The 17,578-nt window shown below is 45.6% G+C and overlaps 1 protein-coding gene across 1 annotated transcript; it reads left to right on the top strand.

Annotated features, from left to right (window-relative positions):
* Positions 1–5,733: 5,733 nt before the first annotated feature.
* LOC143034423 (serine/threonine-protein kinase pim-3-like) lies at positions 5,734–17,376 on the top strand. The gene is made up of 5 exons (XM_076200453.1): positions 5,734–6,067; positions 8,175–8,392; positions 12,016–12,222; positions 12,340–12,549; positions 12,687–17,376. Exons 1-5 carry the CDS (start codon positions 5,857–5,859, stop codon positions 13,017–13,019), a joined length of 1,179 nt encoding a protein of 392 aa, XP_076056568.1. The 5' UTR covers positions 5,734–5,856; the 3' UTR covers positions 13,020–17,376.
* Positions 17,377–17,578: the final 202 nt, after the last annotated feature.

Raw genomic sequence — 17,578 nt, 5'->3', positions numbered from 1 at the left:
TGCATGGAAGCAAAATATACTACATTAAAAGACAATATGGTTTCACAAGAGGATAAAACAGGACTGAACATGATGAAACGAGATTATTTGAGGATGTGAAGGAGGATACTAGATAGGGAATCAAAATTTTCAATTGGGGAAGGCAGCTAGTTTTTATATAAAGTGACTCTAAAATGTGAAGGTTAGATGTAGGCCAAATATGCAAAATGCTACGTAGATGCAATTGAATCTCCATGTTTCATTGCATAACTAACGTAAAGCCTTGCGTTACTCAACGTTCCTGGAAGAGTTCTCTCTAGTTAGTATCTATCTCTTTGTGCATCCTTTTCTTTCCCTCCTAATTTTCTTCTACTTTTTTTCCCCAGTTCCTTCGCAACCTTTTCCTCCATATCAGCCCACCCTCCCTCGTCCCTGGTTGATTTCATTATTCTCTCCTATCGATTTTCTCATTTCTTTCACTCACTCCCACTCTCACCCGTATTCATTTTCCTTCCCCTTTCCCCGTCCGAAGGAGTTGTACATTGTCTTAGCTGTGGAGGTGGTTTGCCTCACCTCAATAAAATCCCTTGTCGACAATAAAAATGCACATTTAAGTTTTAAAGTACAACGAAAGGCTTAATGGACTGTAAGAATACATTTTCCATGGGCTTTCATATAAAACTATATAAAAATGTGGCATCTGTAGAGTCTGGTCATAATCAATGCTACCAACTGTGAAGAACTTTCAGACACTCACGCACATTTGATGTCTTCATTTTATATGAAGACATGCATGCAATCGCAAACCAAAAAACTTCATACATACTTGCTGTATTTATTGGCGCACGAGAGTAAAACTAGTTTTTGCTTAATTAAAAAAAAAACTTTCGTGTTATTCATTTTTAGCAATAAACAGCGTTTCCACTGCTGGTGACAATATTGCACGGAAATGTCACAAAAGTAGCTTAGGATAGATTTAATGTAAGCACTGAAATAGATGGATAGTAGAAGTTGAAGAATATCAACCTTTTTTTGGGTGTGGGATTAATCTATAATAATGACGAACTACTGCGTGGTATCACTAGTCACTAAAATATCGAGTGCATAGAATATGCAATCTATATTCCATACGAAGTCTAGATATATCTTAATTCAGGAGTTACTAAAAGTCGGAAACAATGAAAGTGTTAGAAATATTGTGATATTTGGTGTTGTATAGACAATTATTAGATGTGTTAGCCGTTGGTACAACGGAATTTACAATCTTGGTAATTTTGATCCATGTTATTTGCGGCGGATTAAACGTAAACTCGGAGGCATTTCGGAGTTGGTTTCCATGTGAAGCCAGTATTTGCTTAACTGACTTCCCTTCTTGGTATATGGTTAGTAATTCCCTCACTTGGTTTTAGTTTATTTTTGTACTTGTATAGATGCCGTGTTATTTGAATCAATACACTTTTTAGAGAGGTAAAATAAGTTCCAACAAATAGTACTGTTGTTATATTATTCGTCCAACCATGATCGCTCAATAGCCTGAATGTGTGCTTCTGCAGCTTTCGTTTTTCCTCCAAGACAAAACCGCATTTACGGCATGGATCTGTATCCAGCAGATTGTGTTCTCTTATGAAGGCGACTGTTGTTTCCTCTGTCAAGATGACTTTTCTATAAAACCCCTTCAGCAACATTTTGAAGTATCCTGAAATTTTGAAATATTTTTTGGTTCACGCCAAGGAATATATTTAGGAGCTTCATTTGCTTCTTTTTATATGGACAGGTCACGTGTTTAGATAATGTAGGACAGATATAAATATCCATGTTAGACCTAACCGGACCTGACGGCCACGTGGTGAAACGGGCACGGTAGACCTCGCTGCACGTGGGTAGACGAAATATTGAGGTAGACTTCACGCTATAATTATAGTAGCACCCATTATTCTTTGTCCCTGAAACTGGCGTAGAATTACATTACATCAGTGATATAAAGCCAATACAGCACACTCGAATCAACACAAGATACACATATTCAACTGGGTAATATATATATATATATATATATATATATATTATATATATATATATATATATATATATATATATATATATATTCGCCCCATACCAGTCACACATCCACTGTGCAATGCTAACTTCTGTCGGCGAAAACCTCCAGCCCAAATTTAGATAGATTAGGACATAATAATCTGTAAATAAATAATTTAGGACATTTAGGTGATGCATGATTGTTGGTAGAGATCCACAAAAGAAAAAAGCATACGAAACAACCATTTATCACAGTAGAAATGTTTCCGGTATGTCTCCGACTTTTAGGACCTCCCTTCGTAATTCACATACAAGACGACGCGAGTATGGTAACATAATCACATTGCACTGGTCTAGCACTTGTCCTTTTAAAATGAGAACACTCTTGCCTGGCTAATTTTCGATTGCTGAAAACAAAATTAATCTTTAAGAATCTGGTTACATCTTGTTAACAGGATATCACCGATTATACCCGAATATTAATTTCGATTATAGCTGAAAAAGACCAAAGTGATATGTATTATCAAGAGCCAAAAATAGACACTGAATCAACTATAAAATAGCAGTCGTTGGAACCAGGGTAGAAAAAAAATCGAAGATATTAGCGATGGTAAAGACTGCCAATCTGCAATTATTTTATTGGGAAAAAAATAACCCAAGGGTAAGTGAAGCGAAAATAAAATAACGGGAATTTGTTGGCATGGAAGGCTTTCGAAAGCGTTGTAACGAACTTTCTTGGAAAACAGAAAATGGACGATTTCAAGGAATAGGTAAAAAGCCTGTTCGAGACAGCCAGCCTATGCTGCAACATGTCGCTGAAAATTCACTTTCCGCATTTTCATATGAATGTGTCTCATACTCTAGATCAATTAATGATAAACATTGGGAGCTATTCCACTAGGATGTTACCACCTTAGATTTAGATTTCATAAGCCCGAATCTACTGTATACATATTTGAACGCATGTCTCAGTCTTCCACATACAACATATTTCATATCTAAGACCATATTGAAAAATTGTATAATAGTGCAGTGAGTCATATGGTCTAAAATCAAGTTTATTTTTTCACTATGGATGGAGAAAGAAGGGCGCAAATTCTAACAGAACAAAAAATAAATTCACCGAGAACGAATCTAGTTCGGCTTGTGAACGAAATTGTCAGCTCATGGTAATCGTTGGCGCGTTACTCCGAATGATATTGCCAACTCCCGGTACTTTTATATCTGTTTTTGGTATATGTTTCCTTTACTTTTCCGAACACCATTATATCTCTGGAGTACCCCCAACAACCCCGCAATGGAAAAAAGTATGGGAAATGGAAACCCAACAACTAGATTTTGTAAAAATAATCGAAATACATATCCCACGGATGAACCTGTAATGCCTCAGAGAAGAAAAATCTGGCATCTTCCAACCCAACAAACGGAGGGGTCATGCACCATAATTACCGTAAGGATAAGTTCCTGCCTATGTCATCGTTGTTGCTGAGCGGCGAAGTGCAAGGGTTGACATCCTCTCCACCCCCTTCAAGGACATTTACCATTTAAGATGAGGAGGAAGAGCCGGGGTATACTCTCTACTCCAACTCCCCCTCCCTTCTCCGAAAGAGCCCTCGTGAGTGCGTGCGTGCACCAGAGAGTGAATCTGGGCGTTCTCAGGACGTAGGCTTAGGCTAAATATCGCAGAAGTTGTTAGGAAGCTGTGACAGTATTCACAAGAGCGTAGGGGGAAGTAACTGGAGGAAGAAAAGTTTGTTACCAATCACAGATTTAAAAGTTAAATCAAACACCTGTCATGTTTTTTCTTTCATGTTCAAAACCAAACAACTGTAACCGACCTTAACAAGGCTTGTTGCCAAATTTCCTAACACGTGGGTCTGACCTGATGGACGGGGTCGCATTTCATCAAATCCATGTAAACAAAGAAGGGAGGGAGATAGAGTAAAGGGGAGGAAGAGAAGAGAGAGAGAGAGAGCAAACAAAAACAAAAAAAGGCAACGTCAAATCTGGATCTAGTCTACCCCAGCAACAACAGTTACCATCCAACCATCAAACCTGTACACGGTTTGTAATGGTGATGTTCCCCCACCAACCCCCCTTCATGCCCTTGGGAGCGAGAACGTATTGTCCATGGAAGCCAAGCTACGGAAGAATGCGGTTGGGTAGGCGTACCCTGGCTGAGCAACCCCTCCACGTACTGGTGTGTGTGTGCGTGCGCGTGCGTTCTGTCTAGGGCAACTTGTTCTTACACACTTTCCACAACATATACTTTTACCTGCTGAAGGAAGAAGAAACCAACAAGAAGAAAAACAATGTTGCATGGATTGCTCTACTAATTTTCTGGCATTGTTACATCTCGTTATGCGTTATCTTGCGCCTTTTCCACGCGTTTCGCGTCATTCCTTACTAAACACATAACAAGATATAACGTTACCCTGTAGTTGCAATATATATTCATTAGGGGTTTGTAATTTTTCTGCGTAATACATTTTCGTTGTTTATGACATATCTAGTCATTTTGTATTTCTTGACCACGAAATAATACCTGAAAGGTGTCATATACGAAACATACACAATTCCGTACATCATGTATATAACGTAAAGGCATTATGTGCACCTGTATCTACAAGTAAATCATACTAGAATGAACTGTATTTTAGTTCGTTATAAATTCGTTACAATTGTGGAAATTCAAATTAGTCCTGTATGCTCTACCTGTTACCGCAACAATGCAAACTCAACCATTTTCTTTATATTCAACGACATGCTTACATAATCCATTTTTCAGAATGTAGACTGAAAAATTAACATGATTGAAAGTCGAATCCCTTGTTAAAAAGAGCAAAACTGTCAATTATTTACTGTCAATAACTTATTATGCATATTAAACTGCCAGTAATTTATTATACATAATAATGAAATTAATAGAGCAATAAACAATGGTATTACGTAAATATAATATGTGAAATCATTAAGTTGTATTAATAAATGTAATGCAAAAAATATATATAAACGAGAGTAAGGGTATCCTTCCGCGTCCTCCCTAAAGTCAACGTCCGTCTGTGAGGTTTTGGCGCGAACGGCTGGCCACGTGCCCCTCCTGCATAGTATGGTGGAGAGGGGGAGTCACCGGGAGGGTTCGCAGACACACAAATCAAACACGGCAGCTGATTGGTCCAATTTATAATTCTCTCACCCATTGGCTGAGCGGACTACGGGAGATTTCAGGGGTACCAACCAATTCGAGTTGTCCGAAAATTATTCAAGCAATATTTGATGTAAGTTCAGTCTTAGCATGGAAGATAACTTATTTGTTGAATAGTCTATATATGTTAGTATTAAATTAATTCATTCAAATCTCATACAACTGCTATATTATTATATTTATATTCAAAATACTAGGACGTTTGGTAGTCCAGTTCAGAATGTATTGAATTCTTATGACGTCAACAGACCCTGAGGGACACATGGCACACAGACGTAAATATTGCGCCAGTTAGGAGAGGAAAGTAGCGCCATGTCTGGAATGATTTTTATCGTTTTCTATACATTAATTCAATATAAATACTATTAGTTAATTTTTTAAATGAAAAAATAACCTGGATTTTATTCACCAATTAAAGTTATTAAACTGAAAAAATATATACATCATACGAAATTTGGAGAGCCAAACCGGTGAGTTGTGAGGCGGTGTAGACATAAGCGCGCCAGGAACTTACTCGCATCAGTCCGTTTCCAGCACGCATCAAGAGCACACGTGCTCACTAGCTGTGCCGGAAACTTTAATTACCCTATTTGTGAACACGTGAGCACTTATTAACTTCATGTGTGCTGGAGAGCATGGTTGATTTATTAGTGTCCGCAAAGGTGTGTCATATTAGTATGGCGCCCCAGTCGGGTAGTGTAAGTGCAAGTGTTGTATGTGAAAAGCAAGTTAGGCCACACTGTAAGATGTGTTCCAGTAAATCTACCACACTCGGAAAGAATACCTCAACTAGAATTACAGGGTCATCAACGTCACCAGCGTGTAAAGTGAATGGAACAAGCAAAGGTAAGCAAACTTGAAGATACCACATTTGTGACATTACCGGCTTGTGTTTTGAAATGTCAAAGTACAATTTGTGTAAGATTTGCAGGTCGTGACACCTTGTCTATTCCCTTGAGTTTCACCAGGTCTGCCGTTATTACAATTTACAACAGGTGCGTATCCGTTACAAGTGTACGTACGATTACCTAATATTGTTAAGACCTTCAAATTCACAATTGTAAATGTGCCGGTTTTTTGTTTCACCGCTAGTGTAAGGTCTATTCTATTCCTGAAACGTTACTAAATTGTTTATGCTATAGCGAATAAGAGTAAAGAGTGTTATAAGTTTGGTTCGTGATACGGGGGTTGAGGATTGAAGATGCGGGGTGAATGACACGCCCCATCCTCAGTACAGTTTGGGGGACGCGGGATCTCACTCGCTCGCTCACTCACACACTCATTCACTCGCACCTATTTGTATGTACATATTATTCGTTACATTCTGTCTTACGCGTTACGAGCGTACAGTTGCATGTTATAACGTTACGGACACGTTACGTTACACAGTCCAGGAAGTGTAACTGGTTGACGTTTTATGAATGCCAGTGTTTGAATGTTTTGAGTAGCGAACATTCGGAACGAAAAGGTAGGCGTGGCCGGCACTAAGTTGCCATTTGTTATTTGCGTTCAGCCATTTTTTTTATTTTGATATGCGATGCTAAGTGCATTTCATGTTCAAGTCTGCATTTTCACCCAGCAAGGGATCGTGGTCAGTTTGAATGATCACGGAGATGTCGAGCGCGAGTTTGCCAATTTTGGATTTGCTTGCAAGCGTCGTCGCCCCCTGTTCCCGGGGCGTGCAAGTTGCTTGGTGTTGTTGCTATCCTCGCTGACGGTCATGGCGTTCTGTCTCATGAAGGTTCGGATAGCCAATTACGAGCGTGTTTCCACCGTCGCGTGGGGTAACTTTGTTTATTACTAGGATGCCAGTTTCGATTTCATTAAGATTGTCAAAAGTTGTAACTTGTCTTGCTAATGGCATAAATGTATTCTAACTAAGGTTCGGTTATCTGACGTGGGGCGATGTTTTTGAGACTAGTCGATATTGGGGTTGTTTTTACGCTGGGTGCATGGATAGGTGAACACGTGGTCTTGGGTAGGCCTACGGTGAACTCCCGCATGGGCCAGGGCCGTAGACGGGATTTGGGAGGGGGGAGGGTAGCGACCAAGCCCCGCGTTCCCAAGCACTTGTGGAAGGCTGTTTGGGGGAGGGGGGATGGCTTTTATTTTGCTGGGAGGGGCTTATGGGGGGTAGGGGTCTAGGGTATGGGCTTCCGAGCTTGTTGCCTACCGGTTTGTTCCTTCAAATCTGGCGGACTCGTGAACGAAATCGCTAGGGGTGTTGGGACTCCTGTAATATTAAGAAGTAATGATTGTGTACGGTTTTTTTTTTCTTTCTTTTTCTCGTTCTCGTTCCAGGGATAATGCCCACGTACTGGCTGAGTATAAATGCTTGTAATGTTAGGTGTCAGTAATTTTGTGCAACACTTGTATTTCGTTTAAGGTCATGCTGTTGGCGCCAAGATTCTTACGTATGGTCTGAAGAAGGACCTTTCACGTGTGTAATGGGAGGGGGCGGGGTGCGGTGAGGGTGATTCCACGTTGCCCAGCTGGTGGCTGTGAAGGGCAGCTGCACCACACTTGTGTAAAGGGACAGAAAGGAGGTTTGGTTGCTGGGCGAGGGACGTCGTGGTTGCCAGGGTGATGCTGAGACGATGGTCGGTGGGTCCCACCCCCCTCCCTTCCTCCCTTCCCCCTGTGGTGGGTGTTGCCGTCTCGGGCTCCTTCGGGGGCGCGGACTGTTTGGGGCGGTTGGGAATGGTCTTTATGGTGGTGACCTTGTGTGTTTGTGTATGTGCGCGCGCTCGAAAGGGATGGACGGGTCTTTCACACCTTTTCGCGGTACGTTTCCGCTCTTCACTTGTTGGTTTCACGTGGTATGGCCCGTTTGTTTATGAGTTTTACTTGTTGCCGGCTAGTGTATGGACTTGGTTGTAGTGGGTATGCGTGACCAGATTTGTGGATACTTGTATAGGCCTGATACTCATCGTAGTTTTCTTTTTCTTTCCAGGTTCTGCGGCGCAACAACAGTCTGCTGCCCCAACACAGACACAGTCAGCCTCATTAACGGCTTCAGTTGCTGTTGGGGCCTTTGAAGAAAGGTACCGCGTGGGTGGTGTGTTGGGCAAGGGCGGTTTCGGGACGGTGTACCACGGATGGAGAGTTCGCGACGGTGCTCCCATTGCCATCAAGCAGGTGTCCAAGGCGAAGATTACAGCATGGGATGTGGTAAGTAAGCCATTTTGTTTGCGTCTGAGAGAATGCGCAGATGTGTGCATGAGAGAACGGCAGCTTGTGTCCCGAAAGCTGTTTGTGTTTGTTGTACTTGTTCGTTTAAGGGACGTATGCATTGGGTGTGTGCGCGCACATGCATGTTGCTGTGTACATGTGTGCACGAGCGCTTGCCTGCTTGTCTGTGTGTGTGCAAGTGCATGCGCGTGTGCGGGCGTTCCAGCGTGCGTGTGTGCAGCATTGATCTGCCCCCGTGTCTCTTCTTGCTACTCCATCATGCGTTAGCAATGCGCTGTCTCGTGCGTGCAAGGCGTGGATTGCACGAGTCGACGGCTGGGCTGCCTGGCTGGCTGGCACGGCACTGGGGCAGCTTAAAGGTGTACGAGCGTGTGTAGGCCTAGCCGGCATCAGACGTTTCGTCTCGGCAAGGTTGGAGGGGCGGCGTGTTTAGTACGTGGTCGGGTGTTGTTTTCGACATCTTTTCTGGCGTACTGTGTGTTAGTAGGACTACTTTCAGTAGCATTGTATGAAAGGTTGTTTACGTGTTCATTGTGCATTGTCGGCGTCAACGAAGACCGTATGTTGTGTGACATGTCTTGGTTGTGGATATGTTGATGTAATCCATATTTTAGTCATTTGCTGGTTAATCATGTCTTCGTTGAATTTCATATTATCGAGGATGGGTCGGATTTGTCCAGAGGGCGCAGTCGTGATGGAGACGGTGTTATTTTTCTACTTCCCCGCGCGCGCGCTCGTGTTTTGTAAATAGATGTGCGTGCGTGAGTACGTGCGTGTTTGTCTCGGCCGTGGGAGTCGGGGTCAAACAAGGGGAGGGAGAGCGGATGGGGTTGAGACAAGAGGAGTAGAGTGCATGGTTGATGTGCATGCTTTCGGCAGCTCTTGAGCACAGGTGTTTGCAATTAGGGTCGTTGCACCGGACGGCATTGGTCTCTTTCGTAGGGTGAGGAAAAGAGAGGCAGGCTGGCGAGGCGGGAATAAGTTCCCGCCATTTTGGATCGATATCGGCGCTTAGATGGTGAGAGTGGGAGGGTGCAGTATGGGCCCGACTGCTGCTGGTTGGAAAGGGCGAGGGGATGTCTATGAGTTGGCGGGCCAGTGATGGATAGTATTGGACTACCTTAAAGAATGGGATGCGTATTTTCAAGTACTAGGTACTAGGCATGGTGTGTCCGTATTGGCTTGTGAAGGTTGATTATGTGGTTCATTCACTAGGTATCTTGTCAACCACCTAAGTAGGTTGTTCAGGGAGACTGTTATGGTATATGTCGCGTTGTTAATTTGGAACGTTCTAGCGTGCGTGGGAGGGGAGGTATATACGACCTGCTGCGAGCAGCAAGTCTCAACATGGTGTTCATGGTAGGCCTATCAACCTTTAGAGGGCGATGGGAGGGGTTGTGTGTGTTTTTGCGGTCTTCGGTGCCATGGTCCAAATCCATCCTTATGTGAAAGTAGGAGGCGAAGAAGGGATTTCTGACATGGAATGACGGTTTCGAGGGGGGGGGGTCTGTGCGTGTCCGGTGTGTTCAGGCTTAGCGAGCAATGCAGGGTTTCCTCCTCGAATCGCCATGAGGATGGGGCAGATGGCTAATAAAAGAAGGGGGGGGGGGCAAGGCGCAGCTGTTGAACCAGATAAACACGCAACTGAGCGATATGGCTGCAGTGGACGGGCGAGGAGGCGACGTGGCTTGGGCTGCATGTACTTCCCCCACCCCCTTGCAGTGTGCATTCATTGATTGGGCATCTGCTCGGGTCACGTGGCCTGTCGAGGGAGTCCAGGGATGGGGAGGTGGATGTGCGGGGGAGGAGGGTGGGGAGGCAGCGTTGGCCTACTTGTCTGCCATTTTGTTTTTGTGCTTGAGCCTTTCGTGGTACGGGCTGGTGCTCGGGTTTTGCCTGGCGTATTTCATGATAACGATGAGTGTGTAATTTGTCACCGTTAGTAGTCGATTCTGGTAGAACCGCAGGCTGGCCTCTCGTCACTCGGAATGGCGGGCCGGGCTTCCTGCTGGCCTACTTCCCTTCAGCGTCACGCGTACGACTCTTTTTGGGGATCAGATTGCCCTCAAGGATGAGAGCGTTGGTTATAAGTGAGGACGTTCAAGTACAACGGCATCGTAGGGGCAGCTGAGAGTTGTGAGCTTTGCTCAGATTGGCTCGGGGTCGTTGACCGCGCGTCGTCGGGATATATGGGTTATGGTTGTGTATGGATTTTTTCGACGTGCGCGCGTGTATGGGTGGACGGCCTGGAAGAGGTTCTGCATTGCATTGCATTCCATACCAATCCTAAAGTCCCGATGGCGCGCGCACAAACACACGTGTTCCCAGTTAGCTGGTGTGACAGCTGTAGTAAAACAACCTTGGGACTCTGAGTAGCGAGGAGTAAGCTGGATGGTGGGTGGATGCAGGTGGGAGGGGGAGGGGAGGCGTAGGTTGGGACAGGAGGAAGCTTATGTGACGGGCGGTCGTTTAGTGAAGATTTCAGTGATACAGGAGCGTTCGTCTTTACCGGCTTCAGGGTTGTTGGGTTTTTGCGTGTTGGTAGGTATGTAGGTCGGTGTGATCTTTACCGGGGGCTGCGTGTGACGTCGTTGTTGTCTACTCTATACTACAAGACGGGTGATGGCTAATGTGGGCGAGGTTGATCGTTATGGAGCGATGGGACCCCGTGAGATTAAGTCGTAACAGATTCCGGTTTCTAGTTTAAAAAAAAAAATGGGTGTGGTACATCACCGGTAATTAATGCGAATACAAACTGAATATGGTATAAAAATTGCGAGGAAGTTTGGATTGTGGGGTTGGGTCTTATGGTTGCATCAGAACGGTTCAAACTTATCCTAGTGATGCTGTCTCACTACTCCTTCTAGGACATCTTGCCTTTCTATCCTGTCCATTCCCTGTTTCCATCTTCTGAACGTCCTATTTCCTGTTCGTATGCCTCATCAGTTTTCCTCCCCAGAGCTCCATACTCCTTCCCCCATCCCGCTTGGTGCAATTTTTTTCGCCCCAACACATTGTGTACCTGTCATTGTGATGCCCTCTTGGCCCGTTTTCTTGCACCACGTGGTTCGCTTGCAGAGCGTGTCAGGCACTTGGGAGTCAAGTCTGGCTCCTTCCTTCCTTTGCACCAGTAGAGGCTCTCTTCAGTTGTTGGTCTGTAGGGCGTTGAAGTTTCTAGCATGCCCTTTTTGCGTGGATAAACGTAGGAAGGGCATACCCACACGTAATGGCCGGTTGGTGGCGGTGCCAACGTCCACTGCCCATTTGATTTGCAGTCGCTGTACTAGACTTCCTCATCCATCTTTGGGTCAATGGAGTCTGCGGGGACAGGTCGGTCTTCGTCCAGCCGTACTAGGGCGTGGAAAATGAGGAGTGGGGGGGGGGGCTTGTACTCCCGCTTTCACTGAGCTTCTTATGGCAATTGTAGAGATCGTGTTTCGTTTTCTTATGGTTTTATGTATTTGCTAGTTTGTAGTATGCAAGGAAAGAACAAATGCGGATGATTGCATGGATGTCTTGTGTTATTGTTTGGCTAATAAGTAACGTAATTGTGGCTTTTGTCGCCTTTTTTAAATTGGTTCCTTCTCTTGTTCTTTGCAAAGATGAGCGGCGTGCGCCTACCCCGGGAGGTGGCTCTGCTTCTGCGGGTTGCCCACGTCACCAACGTCGTCCGCCTCCTTGACTGGATCGAGCGAGAAGACTCGTTCCTGCTTATCTTCGACCGGCCGGACCCATGCAAGGACCTGTTTGATTACATCACGGAAAGGCGACACATTCCAGAGGAGGAAGCGAGGGAATTGTTTAAGCAGGTAGGCACTGAGGTTTATAATTTTCTTGTACTTTGATCTGCTTTAAACACCGCTGCTTAATGTAATTCTTGGCTTCTGTTAAATTCACTTTTTTTTTTTCTTTCTTTTTTCTCTTAGGTTGTTCATATCTTGCGGGACTGTCATGCCGCTGGCGTGATCCACCGCGATATCAAGGACGAGAATCTTCTCGTCACGTACGATTCGAAGGGGAGACCTTCCCTGCGCCTCATTGACTTCGGGTCTGGGGCGCTCCTGTCCGACAAGACTTACACAGATTTCGACGGGACGAGGGTCTACTCTCCACCAGAATGGATTCGATACAACCAGGTAGGTACCCTGCTGGTGTGATGACGGGTCACCATGATCCTCGTCGTTGATTTGTTGGGATGAACAGTGATGACCTCTGCCTCCTTGACTCAGTGGGTTGCCATCTATGAACATGTTTTTTTTTCTGTTCTTCGCAGTACGAGGGTGTCCCCGCGACGGTGTGGTCCCTGGGTGTGCTCCTGTACGACATGGTCTGCGGCGACATTCCTTTCGAGGACGACACCCAGATCCTCGCCGCGAGGCTGACCTTCCGGGCACAGTTGAGTGAGGAGTGTCGGCAAGTTATCAGATGGTGTCTCCGCGTGCGCCCATCGGAGCGCCCCTCTCTGGAGCAGCTCCTCCAGCACCCTTGGCTTCAGCCACCTCCAGCAGTCCTCCACCGGCGATCCTCTTCCTCCTCGTCGTCTTCATCATCGTCTTCTGAACCGTCGTTGGACAAGGTGTCCACAGCGTCGGAGGAGTCGCTTTGATGGCAGCGGCTTGTAGATGAGGGGCCGACACAGTAGGAGGGAGCGAGCGGGCCCTAGAAAAAGAGAACCGCGTAAGCTCCGAAAGGGGTTCTTCCCGCTGTCGCAATCTTCCTTTCGTTTCGCTGGTGCACAAGCGAATCGTGGGGTCGACTACAGGTGATCCTTCCTTCACTCCGGCATGCGAGGGAGAAGTTCCCGTCCCGGCTGCTCCTCCACCTCTGCCTTGGCTTTGGGCCGGACGTCGTCGAACCTCGCCCCCAATGCTTGTACTGCCGCAGTCTCGAACTCGCCGTCCGACTGTTGACCTGTTCTTGGTGCTCTGCTCCCTTGCCGCTTCTTTGAGGCCGCCGTTCCTTCCACCATCCTACCCCCTTTCCCTCTGCTAATTTATCCGTCACCTTGCCCATGAAACGTGACTCCAGTGTCAACCAGCTGAAAGGAACCAACATACAGATAGCTCATGAAACCTAACATTAATGCATTCAGAACATGGTAGGACAGCGAACATGACTTCAAACATGACTAATTCAAAACATAAAGTACATTGCTGTCGGCAAAGTTCATACATACATTCAGGTACACCCTACAAAGCGCTGCCAACACGCTAATTGCCCTATATACAGTCAACACACGGTACCTTGTATTGCGTTGACCTACCTTTCCAGACAAGTCTTCTGTGCATGACCTGTGAGCTGGCTTTGTGAGTGAAAGTTGCTGGTTTTCCTGCTGGAGAAAGCCTGAGCCACGGATTCATTGCCCTATCATCCCCTTGAACTGATGTCCCGACCCACCACCTCTCCCACTTTTTGCACATTTCTGCGGTTGTACGCTTATTCCCATGGCCTTTGGCACGCGTGCGTGCGTGCAGCGGACGGCGGGAGCGAGGGAGGAGTTGGTCGGTGCCCGTGAGAAGCCCCCCCCGCCCCCCAAGCAGTTCCAGCGCTACTAATGCGTGTCCTTCGTAATCTTTGTCGCCCAGCATCGTTGTTGAAACCAAAGCTTTTTTTTTTCTCTTCTCTCGTCACAGTAGCAAGTAACGATAACGTGCGACAGTTTAATTTATTTTGGTGCTTTAACTAATGTGTACTGCGTGTACATAGTGTATTATAGCGAATATCCCTTGTATAGATCCTAAGCCTAAGTTATTGCTCAAGTGTGTGTGTGTTCGAGGAGAGATGGGTGGTGGTGATGAAGCGTGGGTTCTAGGCGCTGAAGTGTCGCCCGCCCTTCCCTCCCAACAAAGATACAGCCAACCCAAAGACTGAAAAGACGCCTGGCTCGATCTAGGCAAAGAGCGTTCGAACTAGGGGAACATTTGAAGGGTTGTGTATGGAGAGCATGGAGTGATGTGATCCTCTCTTCGGTTGTGCAAAGTGTACATAAGGTAGACAGCATCAGGAATAAGACTTTATAATTGACTTAACGCTGTTCTCGTAGTTCCAAAGACTGTCTTTAGTAATGGTGATTCAGCTTATAAGCGATCAGTCAGTCGGCATTTGGTCACTAGGGTTCGCAGTGCCTTCTGCACCATCTTGCATGACGTGTTTCCTCGCGGAGTCCCAACCCAGGACCTACGACAACTTCGAAGTCCCGTCTCCGACACGCGGAGGGGATCTCCTTCGACAATCAGGAACTGATGGACATAGAAGAGAGGCCTTCCTTCCACTTAAGTTTCAAGAGGAGCATCTTTCCATGGACTCGCCCCAGCCCAACCGCCACAAGAGCGGTAGCCCAAGCGCTCAGTCGTGGTCAGGTGTGTGTATGTTCGTGTGAGTGTGTGTACTAGAATACCATTTAAAACAATTCCATCAACTCGTTCGTTTTCGTCTTGTTCCAAGAGCCCCGGGATGTTGTTTGGGGCCGTGTTTCATAGACGTGTGAATGATGAGGGAATGTGGTTTTGTTGTAGTGTGTGTGTGCGTGCAAGGAGGACATTTTGTGCCCAAGTTGTGCAGCTTGACAGTGTAGAGATGTGGCTTCCTTTCGCCATTCATAGCCTCGACATTTTAGTTGTGAGGGATCTGGGCGGCATTATTAGTATTATGACGTCACTAATGTATTTAATGTATTATGACCTTTATTATTTTCTTATTCTTTGATCACCTGTGAAGATGGTCCGGAAAATGTCGACATTGTTGTTGGCGACAAAGGCACGAGAACTCCTGTTCTTCCCCTTTTTATTTTACTAAAAGGGAGATCTGGTATTCTTGTACCATTCCGTGTCCAGTCTACAGTTTAGCGTGTAGTTTTGGCCACCCGCAAGATGGGTATAGGGGCGCAGGGAGCTCCGATACCCCCCACCCCCCGCATTCTCCCACAGCGAGTTGACACCCTATGATGCATCCCGTCAGCTCCCCACCTTCACACCCCGACGCGATCTCATGGCAACAGAATTCCCATCGCTTTAATTTCATTCTCCCCGGAAGTGGAAACAGGAATTATTAAGTTTTATTCAAAATGTAGAGGTCGCTCGGGGGGGGGGGGGTGGAGCTGCGCGGGCACGCTTGGGTGTTGTAACGGTTGGCGGGTTGATGGAGTAGGCAGCTGCTGCTACGTGTTCTCAATTAGTTATGTGTCCGTAGGCATCCACGCAACAACACCCATTTTCATTCTCATTTGCAGCGTCGATATCGTTAGGTCATAGAGCAATTCTGATTTTAATATGGCAACCGTGTACTACGAGGCACCTTCTGGGAGCCTGTTGATTAAAGCATTATTCAATTTTAACTGTCGTTTCTAGTAGTAGCGTTCTCAATAACGTCATCATTGTGCCTCTTCGGTTTTATGAAAGCATAGTTTGGCGTTTGTGTCTTCGGAAACGGCCGTCGAAACTGATCAATGTGAAACTATCCTAAAGGACATAGCCGTGCATGGACAATACATTTCAATGGACTGCTTTAATTGATCCCCTTTCTTAAGTTGCGTCGTAAGATTAACGGCAATCCATGCTGCGGCATTTCTCGAGCGCCCGCGTTCTTCCTAGCACGGGTGTTAGTCGTCTGGCCCGTTCCCGCACCTTTCCCCCCCCATCATAGACACAGTCGAGAATTTGTATATAATCGTTGCCACACACACCCGTCTTAAACAAAGGACATATTAAGTATAAGAAAGCCAGCGTGTGGCAGGGGTTGTCACATACTCGTAGGTGAGCCGGGTCAATTTTGAAATCAAAGAAGGCAAATGTCAGCCAACCCGACAAATTTTGATAAATACCGAGAGCTGTTTCCTGTTTGTACATAGCCGTGAAGCGATCAGCAATAATGAAAAGGACATACTGTACATCCCCCTAAAGTGAAGATGTTTACAAAGAATACATGATCTTTCCTAATAAATTTAGTGTGCAGATAACACGAAAAGTGGTAGTATGTTGTATTGACCAGGTACGGCCAAGGGTATTGTTGCCAAGCCATGTTGGGTACTCTTAGTGAAGACGAGGGTGCATCCATTCGGAGCATGGAAGAGCGGGCACGCACGTTCAGTTATAACAAAAATTTCTTAAGTTTCATAGCGAAGCAGTGTCGCTTTTACGAGATCATATCAGATGAGTTTGATCTAGTGTTTCCTTTCCGTCGGTACACGCTTGTTCTATAGATTTGATTAATTCAATTTTCTTGTTCAGGCTCGTTAGCCACATGCGTACGTCGCTCTTCGGACTTGGTGAAAACGCTCCAATGGATGTGAACTCGCGAGGTCCTTCAGCTTGTCGCACAGACCCTAGTGCAGGTGCCGGCCCATGTGTACATAAGATAAAAAGGAAAAAGACGGCGGGCTGGGTCACCGGTCCGCCGGATACTAGCGATTTTTTATTAAGAATCAAGGGGCTCTTCCCCCATCCTCCATCTTTGATGCATTGCAGATGGACGGTTTCATCCGTTCTACTGCTTAGCCTAAAAGACAAATTGAGGGGCTGGTTTTTGTAGATGTGGCTCACTTGTACATAGGACATACAAAATGCCATAGTGTATCGGCGACTGCCTGTCGGTCTCCGACCAAGTTCTTTCGAGTTGTTTATTGGTCTTTCAATGGAAAATTGTTTTCTTGAGGTAAAGTTAGTTTTATCTCCCATGTGTAAAAATGAATTTGTATTTATTTTTTGTGAGGGCAGAAAGACTTGATAAACTGGACGGTAGCGCATGATAGGGAAAATAAAACTGTGCAAGGTCATAGCAAAAGTGCACCATCGTGGAAAATCATTTTGGTACCCATGTTTGTGTATGTATTCGCGTGAGTGGCTGGTAGCCTGCGTTTGAACTTTGTTCAAAGTTCGGCCACCAGGTAGACGTGCGAATACCTTGTTAATCTCATGGAAGGAAAAGACGTATTTTTCTAATTAAATAAATTCAAGGTTTGACGGATGTCTGTGTTTCTTCTTATCCTTTTGAGATCACCTATTGGGTCTGTTTCTTGGGTGGGTGACGTGCCTTGGAGCATTATCACGCTGGGCTATTTTTCCTTGGTCTGTTGGAGCAAATTGCAGAACTCCACTTTCTGAAAGAAGTCGGTTATGCTAGAGGAAATTTATTACAAAGGCGGAGCATGCCGACAGGAGACCTTTTGGT

Source organism: Oratosquilla oratoria, chromosome 17 (genome assembly GCF_046742065.1).
Source record: "Oratosquilla oratoria isolate Oo_2021 chromosome 17, ASM4674206v1, whole genome shotgun sequence".
Lineage (NCBI taxonomy): Eukaryota > Metazoa > Arthropoda > Malacostraca > Stomatopoda > Squillidae > Oratosquilla > Oratosquilla oratoria.
This window is presented reverse-complemented; position numbering and strand designations above follow the sequence as displayed.